Source organism: Umbelopsis ramanniana (genome assembly GCF_025399195.1).
Source record: "Umbelopsis ramanniana AG unplaced genomic scaffold K450scaffold_93, whole genome shotgun sequence".
In the NCBI taxonomy this organism is placed as follows: Eukaryota; Fungi; Mucoromycota; class Umbelopsidomycetes; order Umbelopsidales; family Umbelopsidaceae; genus Umbelopsis; species Umbelopsis ramanniana.
The window spans coordinates 14213-30626 of record NW_026252179.1 but is presented as its reverse complement, the minus strand read 5'-3'; the positions used below and the strand labels follow the sequence as shown (position 1 = coordinate 30626).

General features: G+C 44.0%; 6 protein-coding genes across 6 annotated transcripts; 5 read left to right on the top strand and 1 right to left on the bottom strand.

The window, feature by feature from the left end:
• Positions 1–1963: 1963 nt before the first annotated feature.
• K450DRAFT_262126 (uncharacterized protein) lies at positions 1964–2959 on the top strand. The gene has a single exon (XM_051592422.1). It carries the CDS (start codon positions 1987–1989, stop codon positions 2839–2841), a length of 855 nt encoding a protein of 284 aa, XP_051440376.1. The 5' UTR covers positions 1964–1986; the 3' UTR covers positions 2842–2959.
• Position 2960: 1 nt separating this feature from the next.
• Positions 2961–4616, bottom strand: K450DRAFT_262125 (uncharacterized protein). Its single transcript, XM_051592421.1, has one exon. The coding sequence runs from the start codon at positions 4499–4501 to the stop codon at positions 3266–3268; it is 1236 nt and encodes a 411-aa protein (XP_051440375.1). The 5' UTR covers positions 4502–4616; the 3' UTR covers positions 2961–3265.
• A 1083-nt stretch (positions 4617–5699) lies between these two features.
• On the top strand, positions 5700–8126 carry K450DRAFT_262122 (uncharacterized protein). The gene is made up of 3 exons (XM_051592420.1): positions 5700–6658; positions 6786–7259; positions 7333–8126. The coding sequence occupies exons 1-3, from the start codon at positions 5752–5754 to the stop codon at positions 7887–7889; spliced, it is 1938 nt and encodes a 645-aa protein (XP_051440374.1). The 5' UTR covers positions 5700–5751; the 3' UTR covers positions 7890–8126.
• Positions 8127–8923: 797 nt separating this feature from the next.
• Positions 8924–12755, top strand: K450DRAFT_215831 (uncharacterized protein). Its single transcript, XM_051584845.1, has 5 exons — positions 8924–9115; positions 9175–10314; positions 10390–10566; positions 10631–10824; positions 10945–12755. The coding sequence occupies exons 1-5, from the start codon at positions 8952–8954 to the stop codon at positions 12540–12542; spliced, it is 3273 nt and encodes a 1090-aa protein (XP_051440373.1). The 5' UTR covers positions 8924–8951; the 3' UTR covers positions 12543–12755.
• A 141-nt stretch (positions 12756–12896) lies between these two features.
• Positions 12897–15687, top strand: K450DRAFT_262117 (uncharacterized protein). Its single transcript, XM_051592419.1, has 7 exons — positions 12897–13280; positions 13343–13591; positions 13673–13805; positions 13877–14045; positions 14116–14413; positions 14497–15225; positions 15299–15687. The coding sequence occupies exons 1-7, from the start codon at positions 12928–12930 to the stop codon at positions 15594–15596; spliced, it is 2229 nt and encodes a 742-aa protein (XP_051440372.1). The 5' UTR covers positions 12897–12927; the 3' UTR covers positions 15597–15687.
• On the top strand, positions 15504–16131 carry K450DRAFT_262116 (uncharacterized protein). Its single transcript, XM_051592418.1, has one exon. The coding sequence runs from the start codon at positions 15778–15780 to the stop codon at positions 16117–16119; it is 342 nt and encodes a 113-aa protein (XP_051440371.1). The 5' UTR covers positions 15504–15777; the 3' UTR covers positions 16120–16131.
• Positions 16132–16414: the final 283 nt, after the last annotated feature.

The following is a 16414-nucleotide window of genomic DNA, read 5'->3' as shown; positions in this document are numbered from 1 at the left end:
ATAGTATGTAGCCCAAACCTAAATGAAAGGCCATTTAAAAAAGCAAGATTCACTTTAGAGGCATCAAAAATGTTCTTATTGTGGACGAGAAATTCCCCCTTTCAAAAATATAGTATGCTGCAACAAAGGAGGACGCAGATTTCTCAATCTCCGATCTCTATGCAAGAACGGATACTTTCAACCTGTTTACGAACACAGGGTGAAGTGGCATACTTACATGGTCATGATGGCGTTCTGTCGGCACTGGTGGAAACAGACGGTAAACGATATCATTTGCTGTCAAACAAGGTCAATATAATTTGGTATGTCAAACATTTTTTGTTCTGACCTGCCTGCGTATTGGAACAGCGCACATTCCCGCGCGCGTTACTTAGCAATCAGCCACTTGGGTTGATGATAAATCTGCACTGCGAGAGAACGTCGTCAGGTTGATTAAACTATGCTACTTTCTAAGGAGGTAGTATGTAATACGGGCATGTTCATCGATAACTGCAGTAATATGTGTGGCGGATAGATCGATGATGGGATTGAGGGTACGTGGGGCCAGATGGGAAGCGGCTGCAAGTTTCTGCTGTTACTGTTCTCCACCCCAGTAGAGTTTTGACAGGAGTGAAAAAGCTGATGGGGGCACCCCTCCTGAAACGATCTTGTTTTGCGTGCAGCACAGTTCGCCATCGTCAGGATGATGTTCAAGGCTTCGAAAAGTTTCTTTCGAAGGATCAAGCAAATTCTGTAAACGACATTTTTTACTATTTTTTTTGGTAGCGCTGAGACAGATTTGAAGTGGCGAAAAGCACTCAAAGCCGAAGGTACGGGCCATCCTCTCGAACAGGAATATCCAAAGTTTGGTTGCGCAGTATTCTATGGTACCTGATATATTACAAGTGTGGCAACTGATCCATTTATCAATGTTATTTACGTATTTGTTATGGAGTCTCGAGCACTGATAGTACTGCTTTAAGCATGCTAAAATTTTTGATTCTTTCGGTGCAAAACATTGACGGCTACCACTGTGTTTGAGAGTCCGCGAACGTCATAGCCAGCGGATTTTTTTTTGGCCTGGAACGGGACAAATTTTTTTTTAGGCATGCAGTACCGTGCGGACGATCACTAAGCATCGACTGCCAAACAGTAAGTCTAGCCCGTAGATATCCTCAACGTCAAAAGTACTAGTTGGTGACGTAGATAAAATAAATATACAGCAATTGATACAAAGGTTCTTCGTATGCTCTATAGAATACAACAAGGCACCCTGATCGTGTACACTTCCTTTAGAGGAAGAGGCACAGTCCTTTAGAACAGTCGGAGTCGTGACGGGCAATCTGAAGTAAGCGACCGCAAAAAAAAGTCCATGGCTCGGTGGAGACCAAAGAATATAAATACTTCAGGGCAACTTATCGAGAACCCTACTTATACACACTTAATCACAACAACACATTAATATGCCCGGAATTCTCAAGATCGTTTCCTTCAAGAAGGCCAACAAGAAGACCGTTACTTCCAAGACTCAAAAGAGATCTAACCAGGAGGCCCCTGCTGTCAATATCCCTGTCAAGGCTCTCTACGGTGCCATGATGTAAAAAATCAAGACATACATTACACTTGCATTAGACTTTAATAGGATGAGGGAGGAAACTCACCACAACCACGTTCATTCTTATGGCCCAGGCCAACATCTATCACAAATCATTCATTGTTCCATAGTGCATTCCATTATCATTTATCCACACATGCATCTAGCAATTCATATTATTTAGCCAAATCACAATCCCCCATCTCAATTTCATAAATATACATTTATTACATCATTATTATCATACTATATCACTATTGTCTGTTTTTTTTGCCTGTCTACGTGCGATTTTGTGAACATTGAAAACTTGTACCTGCAATTTTTTCTTGATGCGTGAAAAAGACAGCCGTCAAAAAAAATTTCGATCAAAATTGCCGCAGTGTTCAACTCCGAGAAGTTAAACTGCTACCACCATGAGCTTCTCGGCTCAAGAGACAGATCCAGACACGTTACCTCTTCCAATCACCGTGAACAGCGAGTTTACTCTGGTAGAAGACGTCTACGAAGAGCTCTTCCAGTTATACTCGGAAAGCGATCAGTCCTTATGGAAACACAATCACGCTGTCAAGCAGAAAGAGGGAATGGTGGAGATTGAAGTCGAAAATGTCAAGGGCCACCGGCCACTTCAATTCACAGTAATGCAAAATCAGTCACTCCTATCTAAGCGCGGCATTACTGGCAGTGTGCTGTGGGACAGCTCCATCATGCTATCCAACATGTTCACACTACACCAACAGTTCTTCGGTCTAAACCCAGCTGAAACCAAGGTCCTGGAGCTGGGCTCAGGATGCGGTCTATTGGGAATAACGCTGGCCTCGTTGGTGAAGCAAGTTATCCTCACTGATCAATACGAAATGCTTCCTCAGCTGGTCAAGAACATTCGGCGCAATCTAGGCGATAAATCCAATACTGAAGTGGCCGAACTGCTCTGGGGAGACACCATCTCCAAAGATTTGCGAAAGGAGATTGTGGACTGGGTGGTGGCCAGTGACTGTGTGTATCACGAATCACTGACAGGAAAGCTGGTGAAGACATTGTCGGATATTTGCCAGTTCAGTGATACAAACAAGATACAAAGATTCCAGGAAACCGGTGTCAAGGCGACGCGGACGTGTTTCGTGCTAGGGCAAGAGCTTCGTTCTGACACAGTCCATCTCGAATTCCTCACGTCACTGCACGAACAATTCATGGTATACCGAGTACCGACATCATTCATCCTGGATGACTTTCAGAATGGATACTGTATTTACTTTGGTTATCTTCGGTAGTGACATGCTTTTTCGATAGCCCTCAGCCCGAAACTTACTTCCACCCTACCCTAAATGCATGCATTTTGAGCTTAATTTCTTTCGCACTCATTATAATAAGAAGAAGGATGCAAGACTTAAACCAATGAAGACCTAAAATAAAAACCTTTGTCCATTATTCATCATAATTCGAAGACAGTATAAAAAAAATCAAATACAGAAAAAAGGCGATTATCGTAAAGGAGGAATAAAGAGGATTATTGACAGTTGCTGAAAGAAACTAAAAGAAGGAAGGCGGGATGTACAGTAGTTTATCTTTTTTTTTTTTGTATCGATGATCGCCAGAGTTTGGTTGCTTTCGCAAAAGGAACGGAGAGAATATGGATCATAAAAGACGTCCGATTGGATTGGAGAAAATCATCAGAATATAAATTTAGGGGAGTTTTCAATCGCTCAGCGTTGAATCTTCGCCTGGGCGAAACGGTGGTACATCTTCCAAAGTTCTGGTCGCTTCAACTTGATTTGGGGCAACATGTTCATTTTCGGAATGCAGTCGTGGACTGGACACCAGCGGAGGTGTATGAAGCTGCTGCTGAACAGCAGCCAGTTCGTTCATGATCATATTGCGTATGGCGGAATTGTTGGGTGACGACACACGTCGATCCATATATTGACGCAATGATGAAGATGAAGAGGAATTACTAGCAGCCAAAGAAAGACGTCTATGCCATAACGTGGAAGACGGTGATTCTGTTTGCTGCAAACTAGGTGACATGATGGGGCTACTGTTGACGCTAGAATTGTTACTGCCAGGCGTTTGGCGAAGGGTTTGCCTTTGCATTTGCGCTAACGAGTTTCTTTGATGATGGGCTCTTCGCATACGACTCACGAGTACTTGCACTGCAGCATCATCGTCGATTCTCACACTTCGATAGGTGACTGGTTCCGATTCGGCCGTGGGCGTCGTGCTGTTGTTAGCTATCATCGACATGGGCGATGAGGATGATCCAGCATCCGATGCGTTGGTCATAGCTTGTTGGCTATGTCTCCTATGCATGAGCATGCTTTCTTGACTACCAAGTCCAGCTGCTAGTAACATACTTCTTCTCCTGGCGATTCCATACATGGTGCTCGGCCTTCGACTTGGAAGTGGGCTTTGTGCATTTTCTCGTTCCTCCGCTGAAATTTGTTCCGGGTTAACTTGGGCAAGACCTAGCGATGCTGGATAGGAGGAGGATCCTTGAGAGGGTGTGATGACGCCATCAATAGGAGCATCCCTATCAACATCCATGAGCATCATTCTGTCTCTGTGCTCACGTATCATAGAGTCACGCGGGGTCTGCTCTTGTAACGCCTTGATCATATCTTCCTGGTCCCAATCCAACTTGACTCTGCATATCCTGTATTTCTCCATAACGCCTGCCTCTGATGGAGCGTGAACACACATTCTATGAAAGTCGACGGTCACCGCATCCGAATTTGGCCAATAAGAATCCTGTACCAAAATGTGTGCACGGTCCGACAAACCTCTATGGCTTGCATGCCATACATCGGGATCATTTAGTTGCTTATAGCGTCGTTCCAGTAAAGGCTGGTTTGCTCGATCAAAAGCAATTGGCTTATTGGTGGCGGGATGTATGAAGTAAAAAGTGTGGGTTCTACCAGCTTGTCGAGCGACCATGAGCTGCGCAATAGAGTTGATGGAACAAGAATGGAATGTTTTGAGCGCTGAAAGGGGGGTATACACCAAGTATTCGAAAACCAAAAGAAGATTACGCTTATCAAAGAGGTTGCCGGGAGAATAGCCTAAATTGCAGTAACCAGGAGAGATTCCAATTATATGTTTCGATAGTGAATGGCCGAAGAAAGTCGGAGTGTACCAGAAGGAGAGGAAAGATTGGTTTCAGCGATTCAATGGTAGACTGAAGAGAGCATTGAGGACGTTTGATAATATAAACAAGTTGCAATTAAGTAAAAAAGAGCAATGTAAATGGGTGGAGCGTTAGAATGACTAAGGTTTGTTTTTGGAGCAAACAAGCTGAAGCAGCCTAATTTTTTTTTTCTTCCTTCGCAGAGGAATCTCACCCAACCAGAGCTTGCATCTGCCTGACCAAGAAGGAGTGGCTTGTATGAAACACGTGATATATTGATATGGGTCATAAAAACTGCAAACAGCCAAGTTGTGAACTATTGGGATGTTTCTTTTTGATTTTCCCAAACCAACGAGTGTGTTTTGTTTTTCTTTAGCCAATACCAAGTTTCATCCCAAAAAATGGTTCTTTAACTAGCCAAGTGTTTCTCAGTCTAAAGTGTAACTAGCTTAAACCTTCCGAACTAAACGATCCAGGCCCAGTCTGAAGGTTTGATACTCTCACGCTGAAGGGACTGCGTAAAAAACATGAGCGGACAAGGTGTGAAAATGGAGGAATTTCCTTCGCTCAAGCTGCCTTTGCTGGCATGTTGTACACTGGTCCCAAATAAGTCATGAGTACAGAGCGATCCCAAGTATTTATATGTTGGTATTCTATTTTTCTAAAGTCAGTGCGGACCATTTTGTCCCACTGGCCCGAATTGGAGGTCGCAGTTGTAACCTGGATGGAATGAAAAGACGAGCGGGGGGATGAATACAATGATGCACACAACGCATACCCGACTGTCATCATTAGAATGTCATGACATGCTTGTTCTATTTGATGTTTTGATGTATCTACATGTAGCTGTTGGGTTTCCATGTCAGCACACAGAAGATTACGGAAGAGTACGTGACATTTTTTATATCGAACTTTTTTTTTGTTATTATAATTGGTTTTATTATTATTATTTTTTTTTAAAAACGAAAAGATTGGATTTCCTTGTGCCTCCGACTTTTTTTTTTCTTCATCCGCTTCTTTTCCTCTTTTCTTTGCTGTGATCAAAGAAGGGTTGGTTGGCATGGAAGATAACTCAATGCCTGAGAGTGCTAATAAGCATCTCGCTGACGCAGCCGACATGCTGAACCCTTGTTTTGAAAGTCTCAACTTTGCATCACCACCTAAAATCTTACAACAAGTCCCTCTCCATCACCAGCATTTCGAACCCATTACTCCGGATACCAGTGTTCCCAACAGTCCGACGTTTGGAAAACACAATCTCGACTTTACAACTCTATCACCCACTCCACTGTCACCGGCCAACCTCTCTCCCACATTTGAAACGGCCGAACCCATTTTTCATCGTCCTCCACCCTATCATCATCATGGCCGGCCTCGATCACAATTGATTCAAGCCCATAGCTATCTGGATGACAAGGACAGCAGTGATGAAAGCAAGCAATCTCAACGACCTACCTCATACTCTCCCCCATCGATGTCTCCTCGCGAAACGGGTTATCAGCAGACTCCCGCATCTTCATTCTCTACATCCAAAAGGGACTCCTCCTCTCCGCGCCAGTCATCTCAACCTCAACTAAGGGATGTAGAAACCCCCCCTTATTACTCACGACCTTCATCACCATCATCATCGTATGGATCGACCGAGTCAAATAGCCCAGTGCCCAAATCATCTCTCACCATACGACCCCCTACTCCGTCGCAATTCATATTCAAGAAGCCTGAATACAACCTCCATTACCAGACAACGCACTACCATCACAGTGAAAGTTCACCTAAATCCCCTGGAATTTTTCATGAATTACGACGATTTTTCGGCGGCACGCTGGATACCGTCACATCAAGAGACGGCGCGGAAAGCGTTTGTTCAGATGATGCAGCTAGTGTCAAAACCACCAACAGCCGAAGCAGTGAAATTAGCTTTGCCAACAAATTCAATGATAATCTGGAGGGCAAATACGGGAAGTGGGGTGAGTTTGTTTTTGTTATCTTGTGTTTGCCAATTTCCTAATATAGGATGTACATGGGCGGGCTAGAATCTAACCCATTCCCACTCAACTTCTTCCCTCAAACTAACCCAAACCAAATTTACCCTAGGCCGCTTTATAGGCAAAGGCGCCGGAGGCTCGGTTCGGCTGATCAGAAGAAGCTCTGATCAGAAGACGTTTGCTGTCAAACAGTTCAGAAAGCGACATCCTACCGAGACTGAAAAGGAATACGTGAAAAAAGTCACTGCCGAATTTTGTATTGGTTCAACATTACACCATACTAATGTCATTGAAACCCTGGATATTATTCAAGAAGGCCTTTCGTTTTACGAAATTATGGAGTATGCGCCCAACGATTTGTTCAGCGTGGTGATGAGCGGCATGATGTCAAGAGAAGAAATTGTGTGCTGCTGGCGACAAGTTCTTAGCGGAGTCGAATATATCCATTCCATGGGCATCGCTCATCGAGACTTGAAACTTGACAATCTGGTCATCGATGGCTTAGGCATTGTCAAATTGATTGATTTTGGCTGTAGCTGCGTGTTCAGACACCCCTTTGAAACCAAAGTGACCATGTGCAAAGGTAACGTAATCAACGCTATTTAGTACATATTTCATGACTTGCTGATTCTCATCACCCACCCATGCATAAATAGGGATTTGTGGTTCTGATCCGTATATAGCCCCTGAACAATATGTACAACCATCCTATGACGCTTGTTTGAACGACGTGTGGTCTTGCGGCATTATCTTTGTATGCATGAGTATACGCCGATTCCCTTGGCGTATTCCTCGGCCAACGCATGATGCTGCGTTCAAGGCTTTCATCAACCCTTCTGGTCAAGGTGCTTATCGTTTACTCAAGCTTCTTCCTCGAGAGTCCAGAAATATCCTGGGTCGAATTCTTCAAGTGGATCCTGCCAAACGGTGTAGTTTGGAAGAAGTGTTACAAGACCCTTGGTTGGCGAATGTAGATCGATGCACTTTGGAGACACCCGGCGACCGACATATCCACCACGTCATTGTACCACCTGGACCAGACGGCCACAAAAGAGGGAACATCGTCACCATTGCTGCTGAAGCACCAGGCGCAGTGGCTGACAAAGAAAAGCGAAAACAAGCTGCTTCAGGAGCCATTTCACCTGTACGACCTCCAATGCCACCCAGACGTCAAAGTGGCTACGCTTCAGGGAAACCTGTGCGTAACACCTAAAATTTGAACTTTCTATCCCAACTATTTGTCAAATATTCCCCCCATCGCAATAATACCACTCACTCAACATGTAAACATCTACAACAACTTACTATTTTACCACCATAACCGTTTTTTTCTTATCATTCATCCAAAAAAGCTCTGTTTGCTTTTTTGTTCCAACAACAGCTTCTATTTTTTCTTTTACTCCTCTTCCCCCCTTGTACATCAACTTTTCAAAGTATTGTTACTATTCATTTGTTCGGGATAAACGTTTACTCTTCCCCTCTCCTTTCTTTCTCTTTTCACCTTCGTCTTTTGCTAGTACACAATAATAAAAAGGAAAAAACCGCAAGAAATTCGACTTTGTCATAGCTGCTGGCTCGATTTAATATCCATTGTTAACAGTGGCTGACCAATCAAGCCATACCCGGGTTTGTTGGTACAAAGACAACACTTGCCTCCCCTCGCATATCATTCCTTAGTGGAACTAACCTTCTTTTCTTAGTATCCCAAATGTGCCTATCATTACTTTGACAAAGGTGCGTCGATCATCTACAGTCATTTGAAACACAAGCGCTTGCGGAGTTGCCGTGTTTGGAGTCGTTTGGAATGGAGGAACAATTGAACGTTGAGGGAGGTATCATTGTGCCTCTCTTGAAATTCTTCATTCCTGACCATGTTTTTTTTTTTATAAAAAAAAAAATGTCGAGGATCTGCCGTACCCACTGCGATTTCAGTCATAGATTACTGGATTGACGATAGATAAAAAAATAAAAAGTGCTAGGCATAAAAATAACGAAAAGAGAATTTTTAGTTGCTTCGTGCCGATTCGTTGCCCCTTTGTTCACCCTAACCACCTTAAATCTACCCATCTCCGTCCCCATTTATCATCATTCTCCACCCAAAAAATAGCATTTTCTCACATCATCCGAACCCTTCCAATCGCTTCATCGTCATCACTCTTTTTTTTGTGCGAATACAAGGCAGTAACGCCCAATAAACAGTAACGAATTTACCACGACTGCCTCATCTATTTCCTACAGAGGTTTGTAAGCTGCAAGCCATCATCCTACACCCATCATGGCCACTATCCAAACTGCATACTATGTACCAACGATTGCTGGTATTGGAACCACCTTTGCTATATCTGCATGCATTTCAGCCGTTTGCTTGGCCATCTACGAGGGGTGTAGGCGCATGAATTGCATGGAAAGCTTATTTATACCGAGAACTCTGCTCAAGAGGTACGTCTCCAAATGCTGGTCCTCCCATCCATACCCCATTAACCTACCTCCCATCATAGAGCACCCGCACCTCCACTTTCACCTCGTCTGTTTTCCTTTGTCAATGCCCTGTTTTTACCCAATTCTTATTATCTGGAGAACACGGGTTTGGATTCCGCCATGTATCTTCAGTTCCTATCCATGTGCATTCATTTCCTCATTCTGGCATGTGTATGCGTGCTGCCTATACTGTTGCCTCTCCATTGGATGTCTCAACTGACCACCTTTGATATCAATGAAACTATCACCCTGACCCATCTCAACGTTGCCAACGTTCCCGACGCCAGTGCATGGCTATGGGCGCATTGTTTACTGACTCATTTTGTTTCTCTCACATGGTTGTGGCTACTGTACACCAATTATTGGCGATATCTGGAATTGTTCAGAGCGCAAATGGCCCTGCGTATCGTCAAAGGCGATATCACGGCTCGCACTGTCATGGTGCATAACGTACCGCATGAGCTGCGTAATGACACAAGTTTAAAAGGATACTTTGAAAACTTGGGTGTAGGGCCTGTAGACGCTGTCAACCTAGTCAGAACAGCTGGAAAGCTGGAGAGAAAATTGAAACGACGCCAAGTCATGATTGATCGCATTGAACAAGCCTGTATTCGCTTAGGTCGAAATGTCATTAGCAGTCTGGAATTGAAGCGACGTCGAGCTGGTATTGGCAAAGTCGATGTGAGCCACTCGATGATTTTTCAAGATCCACTACCTAGAGATATATCCCTTTTATCATATCTGGACAAGGTTATCGTCAAGGCAGGCGATGTCAGAGACAAGCAAGCCAATATCGATGATATCTCTTTAAACGATACCGAAACAACTCAGTATGGGCCTTCCCTTTCAGTTCCCTCCACACCAATGTCAGTCGTACCCGTCTCCAACGACTATAACTTATGGACTGTTCTACTTCTCAACGTGTCACCCCATACTTTGCTACAATATCATCCAACCCATAGTGAATCAATTGCACTATCACTACCAGGCATTGAAAAGAACATCACCATACCAGGAAGCCGAAACTCAGAATGTACTCCATCTATTCCAAAGTACTTGCAAACGCTCAATGGTTTAACAGACAGAATAAGGTTTCTTCGAGAAGATGAAGCGTCTGCAAAATATTATCGGCCAACTAGTACTGCGTTTGTCACTTTCAAGTAAGTTTTTGATTTTTCACGCATACATATCTTGATGTAGGGTGTTAAACATGTTTCGTCATATCGCATATATAGGTCATGGAAGTCTGCACAGTTATGCGCACAGGGCATTACGTGCTGGAAGCCAAATGTCCTCAAAACGGCCTTAGCACCTGAGCCACGAGATATTTTATGGTCAAATTTGATGCGCCGAGGACGAAGAGGTAAAATCATCGGTCGACTGAGAGACTGGGTTGTCTTTGCTGCTGTTTGGTAAGTTGACATATTTTTGAACTTGGAAGCTTTCAATACTTATATATTAATACCCTTCCAATAGGGGTCTCACAATATTCTGGCTGTTTCCAATCTCCTTCATTCTCGGTTTAACGTCTCTGGAAGTACTGTCGAGACACTTCAACTTTTTACAATCATTTATGGGAACCTCGTCTGTTGTCCGATCGTTCATTCAAAACGTCCTGCCCACCATGCTGGTTACCCTGTTCATGAGCTTACTGCCCTGGATTCTGTGTGGTAAGATTTAATTGACATAGTTGCCAAAACTGACAGCTCATTTGTTGGTTTTCTATGATGCCTACCTATCCTGAAGATTTCTAAATCGTAATCCCCGCCCCCTTTTTTTTAATATCTTAGAATTGTCCAAGCAACAAGGCTTCAAATCATATTCTCAATTGGAAGACTGTGTTTTGAGGCGCTATTATCACTTTGCTATCTTCAACGTGTTGATTGTTTTTTTGCTCGGAACAACGTTCTTGACTACCATCATGAGTGTGTTGTACTCGCCAACAAGCATTATTCAGCTATTGGCAGAGAGTTTGCCTCAAGGGGCCAACTTTTTCCTCAACTTCATCATGTTCAACTCATGCTCACATGCTATGGAACTTGCTCAGCTGGGTACCCAATTGTTCGGTCGCCTTCTGATCCTTATCCCCTGTATTTCACCCACTCCCCGCGTGTTCCAGCGTCTATCCAGTCCCTGGTCCTTTCCTTACTACTACTATTACCCTAACCATATTCTTATTTTTGTCATTGTATTAACTTACTCTATCATCCAACCGCTTATTCTCTTATTCGGCTTGTTTTACTTTGGCATTGCACTGGTCGTTTTCAAGCACCAATTTGCCTATGCTTACATACGTCGGTATGAATCCAATGGTCGATACTATCGCCGTATGGTCCGCTACACCACGGATGGTCTTCTCATCTTCCAACTCACCATGGTTGGTCTCCTATACCTCAAAAAGGCTTTCGCTCCGGCAACCTTTGTGGTCCCGCTAGTCATCCTTACATGCTGGTCCAAGGTGCAGTTCAGTCGATTATTTCAGGCTAGGTGCAAATACTTCGCAGTCGATATCGACGAGTTGGACGAGGTCACAGCCATGGGTAGAGACATGCCTCAAAGGGGGTGGCGGTCTTTCCTTTACAGGATGGACGACATGTGGCGGTTGAGCTGGTTCGAGCTTTGGTGGACTGGAGCAAGAGGCAAATGGGAGAAGACCAAAAAGCGTAGCAGCCGCAAGGTCCAACAGCTACTTTTGTCATTGCCAGATAGCTTGGATGAACTGGACCAAGCCATGGTGACCACATCCATTCGCACCACGATCACTGCACCCAAAGTTTCAGGCAGTGCACCGCCATCTCAAAAAATATCGGTCATCATTACAGAAGACCATATCAGCCAGAAGGATGGATATTGTGCCTCACAGACCGACATTTCCACCACCTCCACTTTGATTCCCCGTGATGATATCTCTGAGCACCAGTCGTACATTCATCCCATCCTTATCAAGAAATTGGACGACAGCTTTATGCTTCCTAGTGATCCTAAACGGAGGATATGGAGGTTGAATGACTGTATCAACATACCCATTGATAATATTGTGAAACAGTATTATGGTGAAATCATTGATCAAGTGGAGACTGGAGAATACCATATGGACGACAAACTGAATAGGGAAATGGCCATGAACGACAGTGCCGAAGATCTTCATGAGAGCTTTGATACGCTTGTGGTTCGTCGCGTGGACACAAGAAGAACCGTGGGCTCTGAAGTCAGCCCATCTCCCAGGAGAAGAAGTAGAATATCCTTGTCTAAACGATTCAGCTTGGGACGATCGCAAAATAGCAGCAATATAGGCAGCGAGGTCAGCTTGAAGGTCAGCCTCAAAGACGAATTGGATGAGTTTTACGACATGAAGACAGAGGAAGTATCCTCTGGCGATGAAGATTAACTAGATCTGTTCCATGTACAACCACTCCCCTTGCTGTTGCAATCGTAATACTATATAAACAAAATAGTAGCTTCATCTTTTCTTTCTAAATTTTCTACTGCCCTCCTCACTTTTGTATTGCCATGTTCTCTAGTTTTTTGTATCCATTTTCTCTGCCTGTACTGTACCTGGCCATGAAGCTAATTGTTTAAGCCGAATAAAAATAAACGAAAGACATCACAAAAACATGAACTTTGCAGACGTTTTACTGACCCGCTCCTCATTTTTTTTGACACCGCTGGCAAACAGTGGAAAAATGGGTTGAAAAGTCGAGTGGTGACTGCTAATTTAGCTTTTACTTTTTTTTTAATAGGTGGGATAGACTACTCCACTCTGTTATACAACAATGGGTAGACGCAACAGATCAGCTTTTCTACCTACCAACATTCCACAGCTTCAGAATCTCCTGAAGCGAGATCCTAAATCGTATGAAGCCGAGTTCGAGCAACAGTACCGCCATTATGAAGCAAGTTTATCCATCTTCAAGCTCAAGCCAGACGACGAGGCAAAAGATCTCGGCGACCTGATCAACTTCATATCTCAAGTCTCGCAATGCTTCCCTGAGAGAACTGCTGAATTCCCCGGCCAATTGATTGAATTGCTTCAGGAGCACTATCAGGTCCTCAATCCTGATCTGCGCAAAAATATGGTACAGGCACTGATTTTGCTTCGAAACAAGAGCGTCGTCGATAACACTCGGTGGGTGTTTCAATCCCTTTTTTTTATTGGATTCGATGTTTTTCATCTAACCATTTCACTAGCCTGCTTCCTTTGTTTTTCACATTGTTCCGCTGCCGTGACAAGGCTCTTCGTGAACTGTTGTACACTCACATTGTCAATGATATTCGCAACGCTAATAACAAGGCCAAAAACAATAAGCTGAACAAAACTCTGCAATCCTTCATGTTTACAATGTTGGAGAGTGTCAAGTCTGGAAACAGCGATGAAAACGCAATTGCTGCTAAGCGCAGTGTGGATGTTTGTATCGAACTTTACAGAAAGAACGTCTGGTAAGTCGGATAGACATTTGGGCGAAGAGGAGCATTCATTCGCACAACCACGCAAGACTGACTTGAAATTTTGAATAATAGGAACGATGCAAAAACTGTCAATGTCATCGCCGAGGCTTGCTTTTCCCCTATCACAAAAATTGCAGTTACTGCCATTCAGTTCTTTTTGGGAAATAACGACGATCAGGATGATGATTCTGACGATGAAAATGATGTAAGGGTGCAAGTGGATGACAAAAAGTACCTTTCATGGCACGTTTAGCTAACCAAACATGTTGATAATAGGCACCCGATGTTCGAAAAATGCAACAAGCTAACCTTCACAACAAAAAAACCAAAGCAAAGGCAAGAAAGCTGGATGCCGTCAAGAAGAGAATTAGCAAAAAGGAGCGTTCAAAGGGAAAGGCTGAGTCTTTCAACTTTTCCGCCCTCCATTTGTTGAACGATCCACAAGGTATATACATATTTCTTTCAATCAAATGTTCAATACTTTCAGGCATTGAACGTTGTGGTATTTCTTTCAGGGTTCTGTGAAAAACTGTTCTCCAAGCTTTCTGGCAAGGAGGATCGATGGGAAGTGCGCTTGTTGAAGCTCAACCTCGTTACCCGTATTATTGGTGTACATCAGTTGACGCTGTTGGCTCTATACCCATTCTTGATCAAATATCTCCAACCATCTCAGCGAGACGTTACAATGGTCCTGGTCAGTGCAGCTCAAGCTACACATTCTTTAGTTCCACCGGATGTGTTGGAACCGGTCTTGAAAGCCATTGCAAACAACTTTGTTACTGATCGTGTATCCAACGAAGTCATGGCTGCTGGGTAAGTTACCAGAGACATAATTACAAAAAAAGCTTCGGCTACTTCGAGAATCAGTTAACTCACAAGGCTTTTATTTCTAACAGTATCAATGGTATCCGTGAGATCTGTACTAGACAGCCTTTGGCCATCGATGCCACCTTGTTGCAAGACTTGACAGAGTACAAGGCCCATAGAGATAAGGGTGTTATGATGGGAGCACGATCCTTGATTGCGTTATACAGAGAAGTGAACCCTGAACTTCTCAAGCGCAAGGACCGTGGCAAGGAAGCATCCATTTCTATCAAGGATTTCAAGTCTCTGCAGTATGGATCTGCTGACGCTACTGGTGCTGAAGGTATCACTGGTATCGAGTTCTTGAACGAAGGAGACGAGGAAGCTGTCGATGATGATAACTGGGACAACTGGGAAGTCGAAGACGACAGCGACGAAGAAAGCGAAGATGGTTGGGTCAATGTTGGTGACGGCGATGACGAAGGCGCCATTGATGTTGATATGAGCGACTCTGATGAAGAGAAGGAGGGCGAAGACGGTGTGAAGAAGGTCAGAAAGATGACGCAACGAGCCATGAAGAAGAAGGGATTGACCGACTTGGAAGAAATTGAGCTGACCGATGCCCAAAAGACTAAGAAGCAAAAGGACCTCGAGTTGAAGAAGGCGGAAGAAGACAAGCGTAAAGAGGCAGCTTTGAAATTGGCTACATCACGTATCTTGACGCCAGCTGATTTCGCAAAGATGAACGATATGCGAGTCACCGCCAAAGCGGACGTTATTGTTCACGGCAAGCGTAAGGCAGCGACCCAGAATGAGGAAGAGTAAGTTGGCTGCTTAGATTTTATTATAGCCATGCCACCCATCTAACTTTGAAATTATTTTGTTTGTTTACAGAACATCCTCCGAATATGTTGCTGAGAGTGTTATTCTTGGACCTCGCAAGAAGGCTAAGCAAGACTATGAAGAACGTATGGCATCTATTCGAGAAGGTCGTGAAGGACGTGAGAAGTTCGGATCCAAGAAGGGTAAGACTGAGCGCGGTTCCACTACCAATCGCGAGAAGTCACGCAACAAGAACTTCCTCATGATTTCACACAAGCGTTCTGTGGTCGCCAAGAGCAAAGCCAGTTTGCACGATAAGCAGAAGCAACTTCGTGCGCATATCAAGAAGCAGAAGATGAAGAAGCATTAGAAAATCCATCATTTCATTCCACCATTCCCATTTTAGATCAATCATCTTTCTTTATACAACGATCTGTATATAATTCAATTTGATTTTTTTTATAGCCATTAAAGCACCTTATCAACGACTACGGATTGAAGATCATTGTGTTGTTGATCACAAGACCCACTAAAAAAGCGTCCATCCTTCCATGTTACACATAGCCGGCCCCATTTCTCTATGCAACCAATATGAAGAGAGCGTATATTATGGCGAGATAAGCAACGCTGGATTGCCGGATGTTGTCTGCAGCGCTAATCACTGGCGGTATTTAGACTCCAGTGGACGGAGTACTGAGAGGTTGAGCGAGACTCCAACTGGTGCTGGATGGAGCTGCTGCTGCTGCTGCTGTACTTGGTGCGGCAGCAACCGAGGCAGACGAAACGGCATTGGCTACACTCGATGCTGCGGTGGCCACAGAAGTATTGCTGGCCGCTGCAGCGGGTGCGCTGGACGATGGGATGGCACTAGTGGCAGCAGAGGACGATGCTGATGAAGATGCTGCGGCTGGAGTACTCACAGATTGAGCCAGCACCTGTGATAAAACGCACAGTAAGAACAATGGCACCAAACGCATTTTAGAAGATAAAAGATAGATGAGGAAAGGGAAAAGTAGTGTAGTAACTGTAAAAATAGCACCTCTTGCGAGTAGAAATACAAACTCCCACAATTGGGTTTTGTGGCTGGCTCATGTAACAAGCTCTTGGCACAGACTTTCAGCAAGCATTCGCTGGTGTTACATATCTCAGCAGCTATTCTCCACGTATTGTGTCTAGTTTCTCATTCCT